The 16,789-nt window shown below is 36.8% G+C and overlaps 1 protein-coding gene across 1 annotated transcript in view; it reads right to left on the bottom strand.

Moving 5' to 3' along the window:
- Window positions 1-15,453, bottom strand: part of LOC135225298 (glutamate receptor ionotropic, delta-2-like) — a 30,424-nt gene extending 14,971 nt beyond the window's left edge. The window contains exons 1-4 of the mRNA XM_064264627.1: window positions 15,408-15,453; window positions 14,268-14,529; window positions 13,870-13,997; window positions 13,395-13,516 (exon numbers count right to left, since the gene is read on the bottom strand). Of these exons, the coding sequence (XP_064120697.1) occupies window positions 13,395-13,516; window positions 13,870-13,997; window positions 14,268-14,529; window positions 15,408-15,453 (558 nt within the window). The remainder of the gene's footprint in view (window positions 1-13,394; window positions 13,517-13,869; window positions 13,998-14,267; window positions 14,530-15,407) is intronic.
- Window positions 15,454-16,789: the final 1,336 nt, after the last annotated feature.

Below are 16,789 nucleotides of genomic sequence, written 5' to 3'. Positions count from 1 at the left end.
TATCATGTTGCTATATTCAAGTGGACTACGAACATATGTTTACCAATAGAATTGCTATTTGATCATTGCATAACATGTTCCTATTCATCATCACACCAAGGTCTTAATTAAACTCCTTCCTTATTTGTGATTGTCTCATTATTAGGTCTCCTATATGCATATAGCTTTCCTTCTCTGTCTCCATAATTTATTGATTCAAATTTATCAGAGTTAAATACCATCCTATTTACCTCTGCCATATCATATACTTTGTTAAGGTCTCTTTGTAGCGCGTTTCTATCTTCATCACAAGTAATTTCTCTACTTATTCTTGTGTCATCAGCGAAACTACTCACTAACGAGTCCTTAACATTACTGTCTGTGTCTGCAATCATAATAACAAACAGTAATGCAGCTAACACCGTACCTTGTGGCACACCGGATATTACCTTAACTTCATCCAATTTTTCATCGTTTGCAATAACTATCTGTTTTCTGTTGTGTAAAAATTCTTTTATCCATCTTCCTACTTTATCCACTATATTATGTTTTCTAATTTTCTTCGCTAATATATTATGATCTACCTTGTCAAAAGCTTTTGCAAAGTCTAGATAAACCACATGTTTCATTTCCGCTTTTCATTTTTTTGTATATGTTCTCACGGTGGACTAACAGTTGGGTTTGTGTACTTTTTCCAGGTACGAAACCATGTTGTCCTATATTAAATAAATTATTTATTTATTAAATGTTTCATAATATTTTTCTTCATTACCCTTTCATACACTTTCATATTATGTGATGTTAGACTCACGGGCCTATAATTACTTGCCTCTAGTCTTTATCCACTTTTGAAAGTAGGGGTAATATATGCTAATTTGTGATCATCATAAATCTTGCCAGTATCTACACTTTGTCTTAATAATATTGCAAGTGGCTTTGCGATAGAATAAACTACTTTCTTTAACAAAATAGCAGGGAAACCATCAGGCCCTGCTGCAGCTCCATTTTTAATTTCATTAATAGCCTGCACAATATCAGCTTCATTAATATCTATGTCTGCTAAATATTCACTATTTTCATCCCTTACTTCTATATCATTATCTTCATTATCAATTCTAGGGGTGAATTCTCTCTTATATTGTTATGCCAATATGTTGCACAATTCCTTTTTTTTCATTCGTTAATCTCCCTTCAATTCTAGACTATTTCTAGTCTTCTTGTATTCATCTTTTTTGCATACAAGTATAATAGTTTGGGGTTTTGCTTGATATTTACTAAGGTTTTTTCTTCCAAGTCCCGTTTTTCATTTTCTTTTGATTGTATAATCTTTTGTTCTGCATTTTCTATCTTACTTTTTAGTTCCATCACTTTCCATGCATTTTTTTCTTTTGCAAGACCTTTTTTCCACTTTCTGATTTTCTGGAACAAGATCCTTCTGTCTCTTGGTATGCATGACTGATGATTACTTTTCTTCTTCGGTATATATTTATCCACTATTTTCTCTAATATTCTATATAATATCTCCGTATTTACCTTTATATCATCACTTACAAAAATGTTATCCCAATCTTTGTTTAATTCTTCATTTATTTCTGACCATTTTATATTTTTACTGTAGAAGTTGTATTTTCCATATCCTTCCCACTTTTTCATTTCTTGCTTATCTCTGTTTTCACTTGCTTTGGAATGGACTGTTTATTCCATGACATTATGGTCTGAAATACTCGCATTATAAACTATTATTTCTTTAACATAATTCACCTCGTTCACAAATACTAGGTCTAAAGTATTTTCCTTTCTTGTTGGCAGGTGATTTATTTGTTGAATGTTGTATTCTAGTAGCATATCTAATAGCTTTGCGAATTACCTCTTATCTTCTGCACTACTATTACTCTCTTTTTTATATGTATAAATACAACCACAATCTCCTATTCGTTCTTTCCAGTCTACGAAAGGAAAGTTAAAGTCTCCGGATAGGAGAATAGTCCAGTCCTTGTGATTTCTACATATATCATCCGATTTTTCTATTATTGTGTCAAACTCTTTAGTATTAGGGTGTCTATATATTACTATGTTCATTAATTTTTCAGAATAAAATTCTACCGCTATTAGTTCACATTCTGAGTTACTATATTTCTCATATATTTTTCCTTGTTTTTTGTCTTTCCCATATATCATAGTTCCCTCTTGATTCCTATTTTTTCTATCTGATCTATAAGTTTGGAACCCTTTTATTTGATCGTTATTCCCAGTCTCTTGGGAATACCAGGTTTCACTTATATCATTATATCTATTTTCTTTTCAATTTGGGTTAGTTCTTCTAAGTACTCTATTTTTTGTTTTGAGTTAATCATAACTAAACCCTGCGCATTCATCACTATGATGGTTTACGTGTTTTCTCCTTCATTTAATATGGGTAATAATAAGGATTTTCCCACGTCTCTTTCCTGTTCTGGTATGTTGTTCTTTTCTTCATTTCCTGAAATTTTGACATTAAAAAATTCATTTTGTGTCTGAATCTGCAATTTTCTCTGTATCAGCAATATCCTCTTGCATCATAAATACAGTATTTATCTCTTGAGCTGTATCTTGGAGCTGATGCTTGGAAATTCTTTGCTGACACTCCATATTGCGGCGATGGCTTGCTTTTTCCCTTCACCTCATATTCTTTGTTCCTCTCTTTATTTGTTTCTTTCTTATTTTGGATTTTATTATTTGATTGATTATTTAATTGATTTTGATTCATAGCTACAGGGTGCATATATTTACATTTTTTGTCGAACTTACATCCTTTTCCTTCTTTTAGGTTTTGCATATTTTTGGATGTAGATCTCTGCAATCATCCTCATAGACGTCTAGGTATGCACATTTACCATAGATTTCATAGTTGTGACATACCTTGGGATGTTTGTAGTAACATCTTTCTCCGAATCTGCTATTCCCTCTTTTCAAAAGATTGCAGACTTTGTCTTTCTTGTCTATTTTTTCCTCTTTCCCATCAGTGTGCAGATCTGGGTAGAGCCTCTTCGGGATTTTCTTTTGTGTTGTCATGTTGTATTTATTTCTTTGTATGTATCTGCTTGATTGCCTCATATGTAGTATCAATGATTTACCTCTGCCTCCATACTTTTATCTTGTTCTTTGTTTTCCTTATTTTTTTCTGTCATTTCAGTTTTGTTTACTTCTTCCATTTTCCTCTTCTTCTTCTTCCTCTTCCTCTTCTTCTTCATCCTCAACTATTTGTACATTAAGTCTTGATTTAGTAACATTGTCTATTCATGATAGACATGATGAGCAAAATATTCTGGTATCCTTACTCATATTTTGCATTACTTCAGCACATTGAGGATGTGTCGGAATGTTGCATGCAGAACATTTTCTGATCAGGTTTTGTGGATTAACTATGCTATACCACACCTTACACAGTTTGCATGCTTTTGGCATTCTTTTTCCTATTGCATCAATTAGGATATTCACAATGTTCACCTTATTCATTTTCTTTGTCGGAATATGTTGATTGATGTAAATTTTCTTTATGAGTCTCTTGACCACTTGGATTTTATTTGGAACTTCTTCAATTATTTTCAAGATGTTTTCTGTTGATTTGTTCCAGTTTGAAGGATCATATCCTTCTAATCTGTCTATGAATGCTTTTGTATCTTTTTGGTTAGGGCTGCTGTTGATCTCATAGATGAGAAATGCCAGCTCCCTTCCTGCTACCTCTCGTATTCCTGATAGCTGCTAAACACGCTAAATTTTACATTTTTCCAACATTGGAACTTACTGCCATGTTGATCTATTTACAGTATTGTCACTTGTAACTAACTTATATCCTTTATCGCTCTAGTTACATTATGTTATCAACGACGAGTTTATCGAACACTGCTAGATGTTTTTCAGTTTCCAGACATTGTTATAACGCATGAAGTATCTGTTGAGTTTAAGTCAGGACTGTGTGCGGGAACGTCTCACCAAGCAAAATGGCACTTCAGTTAATGGTTGAAGTAACAGACGCAAAGGATTTTACATGATCATGAACACTTGTGAGTCTTTGCCCAGGGGTAGTAACAAACTTTTCTGTACACCGGAATCTTATCGATCATTCCAAGAGGCCCTCAACCAAGATATATATCTATATGTATAAAATGTGTAGAGGTTCAACCCATGGGTAGACATGCAAATGGGCACTATCCATTAAAACCCAATGCATCTCTGATAACCCAATCAGGGCCTTGGGTGCCAGTAACTAGACAATTCTGAGGTTACAAATGGTGGCTAAATAGAATATGGGGTTAGCAACCTCATACCAAAATACTCGCCAAGAAATGAAGGGTTAGAACCTTCTGGTTTAATCAGCTTCAAAGATAAATAAGGAGAGCTGGAGTCACCAAGGGTACCCGTCTGTAAAACATCTGCCAAAACCAATCTTGGAATGAAATGTTCAAGATCAAAACAGCCTGAGGAGACTCATTAAAAGCAGCGACCTTAGCTAAGGATCAGGCTGAGGAGAAGGAGGATTTATTCTCAAACTTTGTGATAGATATCGCTCCAGTCTGTCTCGGCCAATTGCATTCCTTTGTTAAGTTTTACCCGTCAATTTTTTTTAACATTATTTTTATAAGGTCCCACCGGGATTCGTGTACCTCTGTAATGTAAAATAGTAATGCCCTGGGGATAGCCATGAAGTCATAGTTAAAACAGCCATCACAGAGGATAAATAGTTGGAAGAACACACATATAAACACACAAAAGAGTTAGGGAAATTTGACAACGAATTCTCTTAACAACATATCGATGCAATTACCCAAATGCTTTTGTGATTATATCGGGTCATCATAGCTTCTGAGAGTTAATATTACCTTCGTCAGGAGAATCCTAGGGTCTCTTCCTGACTGGAAGGCCATCCTTGGGGGCTGCCTTCCCCATAATGCCTATGGATCTTTTGAGAGTTAGCTTGACTTCTACACAAGAGTCTTAGCCTACAGGAATTCTCTCCTCCATGATTGCCACCATCCAGATGGCAAGACCTCTTCCTGGGCTGCCTTTCCCAGGTGGCCTCCCGGGGTACCTGAAAAGGTTGAAGACCAAATAAAGGGATTTTTTTTTTTCAGTAAGCAAGCCGGCTTAGCCCACACCCTGTTGGGGATTCTTTCAAGTCTAGCAGGAGATCTGCCTACCTTCTCGGATGGCTGCTCTGGAAGGAGGAAGGCCTTCCTGTTGGGGGTGACCTAATTCCCTCTAGAATGGCATCCCAGGGGGAAGGGCTGGAAACCCTTCCAGAGCTGTCTCGTCTCCAACCCCTTGGTGAGTGGCTTCTCTGAGGATGTCTTTTGACTTGATATGGACCCTTTCTTTCTTCCTCCTGGGGATACAGCCCTGATTTAAGTTCTGACTTCCTTCGCGAAGACATCCCTGGGAGAGTGGCGGAGTGCTTTGTTTCCTTGGTTCCCTCAGGGAACGCATCCCTATGTTATCTTAGACTCGCACCATTCATGACAGTTTAGCCTTCAAATGGGCAATCTTGTATAGCCATTTAGTTAGTGGTAATGATATCTGATACACAAAAGTTATTATATCTGATGATTATCAAGTATATTACTTCCTATCCAATAAGAAACAAGTTAATCAGCTGTTCAATGTTACTGATGGCGAACTACAACGAAAAGGGAATTTAGAAAATGAACAACTGAAATCTCGAAGGAAACATTAGAATTGTAAGTAAAAGGATTGCCTTTTATTTTCTAAAATAATACAATATAAATGGAGAGGAGTGTCCCGTTGTTATTTCTTTGAAAAGTTCGAGAACTTAGAAGACTACGGGGCTAAAAATAATATGTTATCCCTGCCTAGTACAAAGCAGTTTGGTGTACCGCTACCAGATGGCGACAGTCATTGGAATTTGGAGTTTGTTTGGTTGGTTGGACAGTTTGGACTGTTTGGTGGTGCCGTTGGTCAGTCAGTGGTAAAGGTTCTGGTCTGGCGAAAAGTCTTGGACAGACTTTCGGAATCGCCACAGTGTTACACGTGTTGTAAGTTGTGCGATATTTGTCTTTAATTATTATCTGAAGGATACGTTATACAGCTTATAATCGCAGAAAATGGCACAAGAATTCGTCCCGAGAATGGATTAACATATCACAGGTAAGCAAATCGTAATGAATTTTAGTTACCAGCAATTTTGTGCTAAATGTCTTGTAGGTATAGCATATACATTCTCTGTAAACATGCATTATATTTTCAGCATACTTTTATGGTATATAAGTGCAGTGGCGATCGCAGCTGTGTTATCAGAACATCATAAATCCTCTATATGCTGGCGTACCTATAGTTAAGGCTACTGGTTGTGTCAACAATACTTGCAAACTATTTTACTGTGATGCGTAAGGACACCTGTTGTATTTTATCAGTAACTGAGAATTCTGTGCAGTAGGTAGGCCGGTAGGACACTGTCTATGCCATCAATTTTCCAGGTTTAGACATGTAAAGGCAGTTTTTTGGGTTGTTTTTAACGAATTTCATTTTCTCAATGGAGGTTTCTAAACGAAATTCCGAAGTCACCATACGTGGCGAGAATATTGCAGGGCGACGTAAATTAGCTGTAGGAAACAAGTCTTACTCGATTAAAGGTGAAAATTGTTGCAATATTTGTGTGTAACAGATGATGCTTTAATTAGCGTTTTAATTAAACGATATTTTTCAAAGATTGGTGATAGCGAGAAAATTAAGTTTGGCAGACTAACCACACTTATGCTCTCAAACTACTCATTTGGTAAATGTTCTTTCATGTAAGCCTTATTTCAAGTACAATTTATTTCGAAGATATAGGCCAAAAAATCATTATCTCTATGGTAAAATTTATCGATGAAATAAAATTTTGAATTGCTTAGAATAAAATTTATCAATTTTTGGTAACCCAAAAATTTGGGTTACCAGAAATTAAAAATTTTTATTCCAAGTAATTAAAAATTTTCTTCTTGGTTTTCCTTATAGAATTCCTACAATGTATCGTTTGTTCCTACACGATATACAAACCCTCGGTCCTTTTCAATAGGATATACTTGCGGGCGTAGCAGCTGGATACGGCCGTTAAAGTCTTGAACAAGGTGGTAATGCAATAACTACCGCCCGGTAGGCGGTGAGACCCGCCTATATGGACCAGTGGACCTAAACACTCCAATTTACTTGAAAAAAAAAAAAAAAAAAAAAAAAAAAAAAAAAAAAAACAAAAAAAAAAAAAAAAAAAAAAAAAAGCTTCAATGATTTATATTTCCCGCCTCGTCTTGTCCACCATCCACCAAGGGAACTCCCTCCCTCCCTGTTTTTTCTAGTTTGAACAGCGCCAGGTCCCTCGCCCCCTCCCCCCACGCACGGCCAGGAGGAGCTTATTTATTGTTTCTCTCTCTCTCTCTCTCTCTCTCTCAACGGGAATAAGTAAAATCTTAGAGGGGGATAATGGATTATTTAGCTAGGTTTGGTTAATTTAGGATAAGTATAGATGAACTCAGATTCTTAAGATTCACTGTCAGTTTTTCTTCAATACAAAAACAGTCATCTACATAACTTTTACACAAAAACCCGTAAGAGAATAGATTTCCTGGAATAAGCCTAGTCTAAAAAAAATTCATGTAGATAATAGAGAGTGGGGGTTGAAACCCCCTTTTACCTCTTCTTTCTAATATCAACACGGAATTGTGTGAGACTAGGCTCATTCCAAGGAATCTATTCTCTTACGGTTTTTTCCTTTAACGATTGACAATTTTAGGCTAACATAAGAAAGCTGAAAACAAATTTGTCCAAATCTGCCCACCAGGTTTTTTTTATTCGTATTAAGTATTGGAAAAATCCTCTCTCTCTCTCTCTCTCTCTCTCTCTCTCTCTCTCTCTCTCTCTCTCTCTCTCTCTCCAGACACAAGTAATTTTAAAATCCTAATGATTATTTTCATTTTAACTATTTAATTACAGTGTAAATACTAGGTTCTGGAGAACTAACTATAGAAATAGATTAATGAATATTGCTCTACTTGCGTGGGATGGGTGTAAACGCAGTTTAGGTTTTCGGTCAAAATAGAATATCGCCCAAGCTATAAAAATAACGGTTCTAAGTTATCATGAAGTAGAGGTTAAACGCTGGGCTGTTAATGTTACTGGTTACCATCATAAAGGAAATTGGTCATTCGTTTATACAAAAAAGTAACACCCTAGTATAAGAATAAAAAGCAATTTTCGTATTTTGGGATGTTATAGGCTTAGCGACGGGGTCGTCTCTCATAAAAACTCATTTTAGCTTTGACAGTAACAACTCCGTGCAACGCCTCATGTCCTCAGCGGCGTAGTTGGTATGGTATTAACGTCCCACCTCGGTGGTCGCGGGTTCGATTCTCGGCCATTCCATTGAGGAGTGAGAGATGTGTATTTCTGGTGATAGAAGTTCACTCTCGACGTAGTTCGGAAGTCACGTAAAGCCGTTGGTCCCGTTGCTGAATAACCACTGGTTCCATGCAACGTAAATGCACCATACAAACAAACAACGTCATGTCTTCTACAGTTGAGTTAAGGGTAAACAAACTGTCTTGAGATTTCGTAACGTGGATACAGATAAAATTATATCTATTATGAGAAGGTGAAGCCTGCGTATTGTGCAAATGACCCATTGCTGATGGCTCGGCGTCAATAACCTCGTCGTTGCAACGCCAATAAGAACTAACAAATCAATCAGTTGCCGATGGCTGATGTTAAAAAATCGGATTTGGCTAATTTTATATCGGAAATTGTTAATCTTTTTATTGGTAGCAGAACATTTCTTATGGGTGAAAAAGAGGCGTTGGTAGTGTGACAGGTGCTCTTGACAGGCAGTCTTCATTAAGTTCCTACAGACCGGCCTCGAACTTAACATTTTTATCCAAAATTATAGAAAAAGTGATTCTAAAGCATTTATTACAGCATCTTGAAGAGAATATTATTTTTCCTGTAGAGCAGTCTGCATACAGAGAATTGCACTTACTGAAACAACGTTGTGTGTTGTAGTGAATGACTTGATTATAAAAATGGATGCAGGAAAGTTCGGTATATTATTAATATTACTCGATTTGAGTGCTGCATTTGATACAGTTGTTCATGACTTGTTGGTGGATGATTTGAAAACTGTTGGCATCGATGGAGGAGGGTTGGACTTTCTCTAGATTTATATTGAAAATAGAGCATATCGAATTCAAATTGGAAAGTCCTTTTCAAGAGCCAAAGACCTGTCCACACGAGCGGGCCTGATCGGCGTGCTCCGGGAGTGACGGGCAAATTCTGGCAGGCTTACCCATGAATGTTGTCCACACGGGTGAAGCGATGGAGAGGTGGGTGTGCCCGACGATGCCAGTAGTGTGTTCAGTGTCGTACGATAAACATGGTGCCTACCGCAAAGAAGATATTGTGTAGCATGATAATTGCTTGTGTGTGTTGAAAAAAAAAAGAAGAAAAAAGAAAAGAACATGGTGCAAAGAATAGCTCAGTAAAAGAAGTGTATATGGTTAACGTACGTCTGCCAAGGTCGAAGCTCAAGCCATTGGGCACCACCATGGTGATTTTGCTACGAGACCCATCGGGCAATTTGACGTTTTGCCCGTCAAGTGTGCCCGCTAGAGGGGAGGTCCGCCGATCAGGCCCGGTCATGTGGACAGGCCTTAAGGCACTGTCAAGGGGTGTGTCAAGAGGTGTGCCCCAGGGAAGTGTGTTGGGCCCAGTTTTGTTTTGTATATACTCTACCATTGAGCTGTCGTACATTTTATATGCGTGTCGTGAGTGTCAAACTTTCTGCTGATGTTACTCTGTTCTATTTGACATTTAATGATGTTGTTGACACAGAAGGAAAACTGGTTGCTCTTATGAATAACATCAAGACTCAGTCAGAGTTGAATGAGGTTAAGACTGAGTGTCTGGTTGTGAGAAAAAAAAGGGTGATCTGAGAAGACTGAGTAATATTCGAAGCCTTGTGGTTAATGGTACTTCACTGACTGTAGACACTCTGTTACGGATTTGGTTTTGATGCTGGATTCACAATCTTTCATTCAGTGAGCAAATTCACGAAGCTACGAAGACTACGGATTAGATTCAAGGAACCTCGCTTTTATAAGGAAATACTTGTATGAGTCGTTAATGAGACTGCTAATTCAGAACTATGTTATTAGTAGACTTGTTTACTGCAATTCTGTTTATTATGGACTCCCCAATTATCATCTGAGGAAAATGCAAAGGATTATGAATAGAGCAGCTAGACTTATTAAAGGAATATCTTTAGAGACAGAATAACGCCTGTTCTTAGGGAATTACATTGGCTGGCCATTAAAGCGAGGATTGAGTTTAAATTGTGTATTGGTGTTTTAAGAATTGCAGTAGAAAAGCCTGTGTATGTCAGCCGATTATTGCGTAACTTTCAAACGGCTTCATTTGTAACCCAGAGACATAATATTGAACATCGAAGATTGGAGGAACTGAGATGTCATTTGCAGACCGGTTTTAGAGCCTTTGAGATTGCAACGCCTTGATTTTTCAGTAGGCTGCATCAAGAGATCAGAGCATTGGACAACGTTGCTTCATTCAAGAGAAAACTGAAGACTTAAGACTGGTTTACACCTACGAACTTTTGTGGTGCGGTCTGTTACGGCGTGGGACTGCAAGAAACCGTATGAAACCGCACTATAAACGCGCCAAAAGCGCGCCACCTTGCTGGCGGGGCCAGGCGAAGACTGTTAAAGCCGCACGACGCCGCCCATATTTTAAATCATTTCAAATTTCTGCGTGGTGTCTGGCGGCGTGATGGAAGTCACACCGAAGCCATAAGCAGTGTGGCGCGGCCCCGCGACAATAGATTTAAGAACCCACAGGTGCCGTGCCACACCACACCACACCCCACGTGGTGCGATGTGGTGCGGCGTCATACCACCCGCGAGGGAATGTTAAATGGCACGCACATGTTGCGGGGCGTGCGGCGTGTTACGGCGTCTCCCTAGGAAGATTTTTTTTTTAAGTGAACCTCAATACTTTTTTTCTTTTATTAAGAAATATTACTTTATAAAATTACATTTTACAATTTTGTATATCCATTATAAGACCTATGCATAATAAGATATTACAATTTATTATTTTTCTAAATATGTTTTTAAATTAGAAACATACTGATTCGTGAAAATTTTGTTAACATTAGACTTAAATCCTATAATATTTACATTAAATGTATTTAACAGTCTATTCTTTATACATTTAATAATTTGCTGGTCAGTACTTATTCCCAAATACCTTGCCATCCATATACTACTTGAAATAAAATCTGCTACTATTACCATTGCTGTATTTTCAACCCTTTTTGAGTTTGCTTCAAAATCTAGTTTTAAAATCCTTAAACTGATATGAGTTTTTAATTTACAACATTTTCTAAGCAATTCGAATACCCAGGACAACAAATTCTTAACCAAACGACAGAAATATACCATATGCATATTAGTTTCTATGCATCCACAACCGCATTCCTTAACATCTTTTATTTTCATCATGGCTTGCCTATCATTTGACTTAAAACTTCATGAGCATACTTAAACAAAATTTCTCAACTTTTATTTTCATTTTATTTTCTATATACTTATTAATTTACATTTCCCAAAATTAGTTTCCAGTTGAATAGTGGATACAATTTTTTCAATATTTGGAACATATTCACTGTTTTTCATTAAATGTTCATATACCACTTTCGTTTTTATCTGTGGATAAGAGGTCATCTTATTAGCACTTCGTAATATATTTATCATACTTACATAAAAACTAGGTGTAAAAATAGTGCAATCCTGATGTTGGCATTCATTTTCTATAAGGTAGGACTTTTGACTTTACAATAATAAATAATCATTTGGTAACCAAAACAACATTTTTGAAATGTACTAAACATGATTGACTTCGCTTTACACTGAATATCAATAATTCCACAACCACCTCTTAATTTTGACAAAAACATAGGTCGATTGGATGGAAGGTTGCCGCGCATTCTGGGGAGGATAAAAGGGGCCGGACAGACCACGGGGCATCATTCGCGCTCTGACAGCCTATCGACAATGTATAAATAAATAGAATTTTATTTTTTTAATAATAAATTATTTTTTGGTTATTTTCTTAATATTAAATGATTTTGTACATTTTATATCATTCATAATGTTTCTTTTTGTAATAAATATGTTAAAATACTGACTTCATTTACATTTTCCTTATTGATGCTTAATTTATATGTCATGACAATATATATGATGATATGATTGGGTGAAAGGAAATTGAAAAATGAAAAAGCATGGCCATAAAGAATAATAACATGAAGAAATATAACAGGAAATCTAATATGAAATATGGACAATAACTTTAACTATAAAATGAAATGTAACATGAAATAAATATGGCCATCAAATGATATAATAACATACAAGGTAAAGAACAATAATGTAATATTGAGATTATGATCAAATGAACACGAACACATACAAATATGATAATGCTACAATAATTAACATTGACTGGACATAGTTATAAACAGAACAATGAAAAATCAGTAATAGACTAAAGACATATTGACCTCAGTTGATAATATATGATATTTGCAGTTGAAAATGTTATGGTATAAACCAAGTCCCAATTTCATTTTTTTACATTCTATGCTTTTCATGTTCATTTTCTTAGTCTGTGCATTTCATGTTCATTTTCTTACATTCTATGCTTTTCATGTTCATTTTCTTACTTTCTATGCTTTTCATGTTCATTTTCTGACATTCTATGCTTTTCATGTTCCTTTTCTTACTTTCTATTGCTTTTCATGTTCATTTTCTTACTCTCTATGTTTTTCATGTTCATTTTCTTATTTTCTATGCTTTACATGTTTGATTAGTATAATTATTTTTGTTATGTCCATCATTTGCTTCTCATTTGTCTCATTATTATGAATTATGTTATTATTACTCTGCAACAACACCGCAAGCCACCCGCAACACACCGCTACACGGAGTAACAAAGCCGCAAGAGCGCGTGCCCTGGCATAGCAACAACGTCCATAACACCGCGCCAACTCCGTAACACTCCGCTAGACAGCGTAAGAACACGCCGCACAGGTCCGCGCCACGCCGCCCAATAACGGTAATTTTTTCTCCCCACCGCGTCAATTTTGTGGCAGTTTCTTGCTGTCCCACGCCGTAACAGCCCGCAACACAAACGTGCGTAGGTATAAACCTACCTTTACTTGTTCAACATCTGCTATACTATTACTGATGACAATATTAGTGAAAGTTTTTAAACTAGTGTGGTGTAGCGTTCTGGAGAGGCCAGCAGAGCGTCCATATGGGGCGGAGTTGGGTCTTTGAATGTCCTTCGACAATAAACAATAAATGGAAATACTTTACCGTAGAGGAAAAAGGCGAGAAGGCGGCGAAAGCTCGGCTCTTCTCAGCAGGAGCAGTTGAGACTATCGTCATTGATTCCATGAAATAAGGCCTCGTGAAGTCTATCACAGTTTCTCGTAGCCCTGGAGAAGATCCTAGTTTCATTTTAAGATCAAATTTAAACCTTCCTTTATCTTTTGATGCATCTGATAGCAAAACTCGACATAAGCATTTTATTTGGTAAACAAATACCTACAGGCAATGACAGACCAGCATGTTTTCTAACATCTTTTAGTATCTTGCTGCCATCCTTGGTCGTAAAACTTCAATATTGTCAGCAAAACTGAAGTCTTGAATGCTCGTGCTTGTGCAACCTCACTTCCATTAACGAACATGACCTTAGTTACGTATCACTATTGATTATTTGGAGTAAACTCTGACAGCAATTTCCTAAATGATGCCAGGGAAGTGTGTAAGAAACCGACTTAAGACATACCTGTGATAGTAATTTCACAGATGGCGATGTGAGCATTTCTTCTCGCAACTTCGCCAATCATGCCAGTGATTGTCCCATCAGGAAGAGGACCGCCATACTTCCCATCTGCTGGTTTTATGACTCTGTACCTAAAGGAGGCCAAGAAAGAAATATATTTGACATGACAAAATTAAAATGCTCCTTACTAATGGCCCTTTATACAGAACACAGGACATTAAATCGATCTGTAAAGAAGGGTAAACTGTGATCAAATAAAAATGACCGAACATTTTACAGCGAGTATGCCCCAAATTTTCTGAGGCTACAGAGCCATAGAGCCCATGTGGTTACAGCTTTCAAAGAAGAAAACGTTTACCAAATAAAACAAAGATTAACAGACAGTAAAAAGACGAACTCACGTGAAGTTAAGGGCACCACCAAGAGCGTCTATAATGCTGATATCGATTCCAGAATCTGGAACATATGTCCCATTGTCGAATTCCTTCATTTTGAAGAAGGGGTTGTTGTTATTTGCCGTCACGGTCAGCTCTCGACCCCTGAAGTCGGAATAAGTATCATCCACGTCTCGAAATAACTCAGAGGACAGTTTTCTGTCGTTGCTCCTGGTGGGGCTCCAGGCGCCGACGCCTTGGAAACTGATGGCGAATTGAAACGAGCAGACTTTCCAGATTAATGGTTAACATTTGTGACCTCATTTGATCTTTTTTTCCAGACACATGACTAAGAAATGCTGGAATTTGTGCATCAGTTCTTATTCCCCTCCTTTCCCACTTTCCCACACGTGCAGTGAACTTTGAGGAATGTATCAAAGGCAATGGATGTCGAAGAAGTAAAAATGTGCAAGTAAGCTTTGCTATAAAAGTTAATTGTAATTTAGGTGAGAACTGTTGCTATACGTTCATTCATAAGCCGATGATGAAATGCAACGAAATTTCCAAAATAACAGGCTAAAAAAGCATCCATAAGCTGTTAACAGTCTCATTGTAATCATCCAGTCACTGATTTTGATGTAGGTCGCTTATCTATACATACTATATATATATATATATATATATATATATATATATATATATATATAATATATATATATATACTATACATACTATACATATGCATTATATATATATATACAGTGGTCCCCCTGTATTTGCGGGGGATGGGCACCATGGCACTGAATATGATTAGAACCCGCGAATAGTTGGAACCCCTATAAAAATGCTAAAAACAGCCTATTTTGTTAGCTAGTTCTGACCTAAATAAGAAATATCCTGTTCCTCGTTTTATGATAGCCATCCGCTCGCTAAAAAAGTTAATGTTATAATAAGTAGATCCGACAAAGACGGCTAAATCGTAATAATGAACAAAGACTTCTACCTCCACAAAATCAACCAACTTCTTAGCGACACAAACACTTACGACAAGCTTACGAAAAATCCCCTCCAAAATGTCCCCACAGAATTTTTTCGGAAAGTAAGATTAATTGGCCAAGACAAAAAGAGTATTGAACTATTAAAGAAATTAATCCTAAACTTCCCTACTTTTATGGCTTTCCCAAAACACAGACAATCTTCCATTCAGACCCATCGTTTCATGTGCCGGAGCTTTCAATTACAAAATTTCTAAATGGTTAGCTGGCCTCCTTTCCCCTTTTTTAGGCACTTTTTCTCCCAGTCACATTCGGAAGATTTTTGTCACAAATTCAGAGAAGCACATATACCACTTCACAACAAAAAACTTATAAGCCTTGACGTAGATTCCCTATTCACAAAAGTACCAGTACAGAACGTTCTTCAATTTTTGAGGGAAAAATTATCCCCCTATCCAGATCATTTCCCATTGGCGCTTGACAAAATAATAAAGTTAGTTGAATTATGTGCATCTAAGAACGTATTTTCATTCGGGGAATCATTCTATAGGCAAAAATTCGGGTGTAGTATGGGTAGTCCTTTAAGTCCTGTTTTAGCAATCTGTACATGGAATATTTTGAAACTGCTGTAATAAATGCAATAAAACCCAAAACCATGCTGTGGATGAGATATGTAGATGATATTCTAACATTTTGGGATAATAGGTGGGGCAACTTTAATGAATTCCTATCAAAATTAAATGCATTAGTGCCCAGTATCAAATTTAAAGTTGAATGGGAAACAGACAACAAAATTCCTTTTGCTTATGTAATAATAATCGGAGACACAACAGAATACAAATTTACCATATACAGAAACCAACGTTCTCACTTTCATACATTCACTACTTTAGCTATCACGACATTGCTATCAAGATAGGTGTAGCCAGCAACCTGTTCTTAAGAGCCTTACGAATTTGTTCCCCAGATTTCCTGGAAAAAGAATTTGAACTAATTCGTAAGTAACTTTCGTCTTTAAACTATCCTGACCATATAATTGAGAAAGCAATTCACAAAGCAAACTTAATTTTCTACCGACCTCAAAACAAGACCAAAGATACTCCCAACAATAAAATAAAAATTCCACACGACACGATTAAGACGGTGACTCAGACCCTCGGAAAATCTAACCCTTTTGCATTTACTTACCCAAACACCTTAGCCAAATCCCTGATTAACGTCCAACAAAAGACATCCCCCAGGGACACAGGGGTTTATGATATCCCATGCCAGGAATGTGACCAATCTTACATCGGATTTACAGGAAAATCACTTCCCCAGAGATTAATACAAGACAATGGTCAGTTAGGTATGGACAACAGAACTCGGCTATTTTCAACCATATAAATGAACATAACCATAGAATAAACTGGAATTTGTCACATATAATTCATAGCAGCAACTGCTGGTACAAGAGTCAAATGATGGAATCGGCCTTAATAAAATAGAGGCAGGTAATGAACATCTCAAAAGGAGCATGGGATTCAGATGTGGTCGACAAGATTTTCATTCAAC

The sequence above is a fragment of the Macrobrachium nipponense genome, chromosome 13 (assembly GCF_015104395.2).
Source record: "Macrobrachium nipponense isolate FS-2020 chromosome 13, ASM1510439v2, whole genome shotgun sequence".
Lineage (NCBI taxonomy): Eukaryota > Metazoa > Arthropoda > Malacostraca > Decapoda > Palaemonidae > Macrobrachium > Macrobrachium nipponense.
Note: the sequence above shows the minus strand (reverse complement) of the source record. Positions and strands in the feature narration are given on the sequence as shown.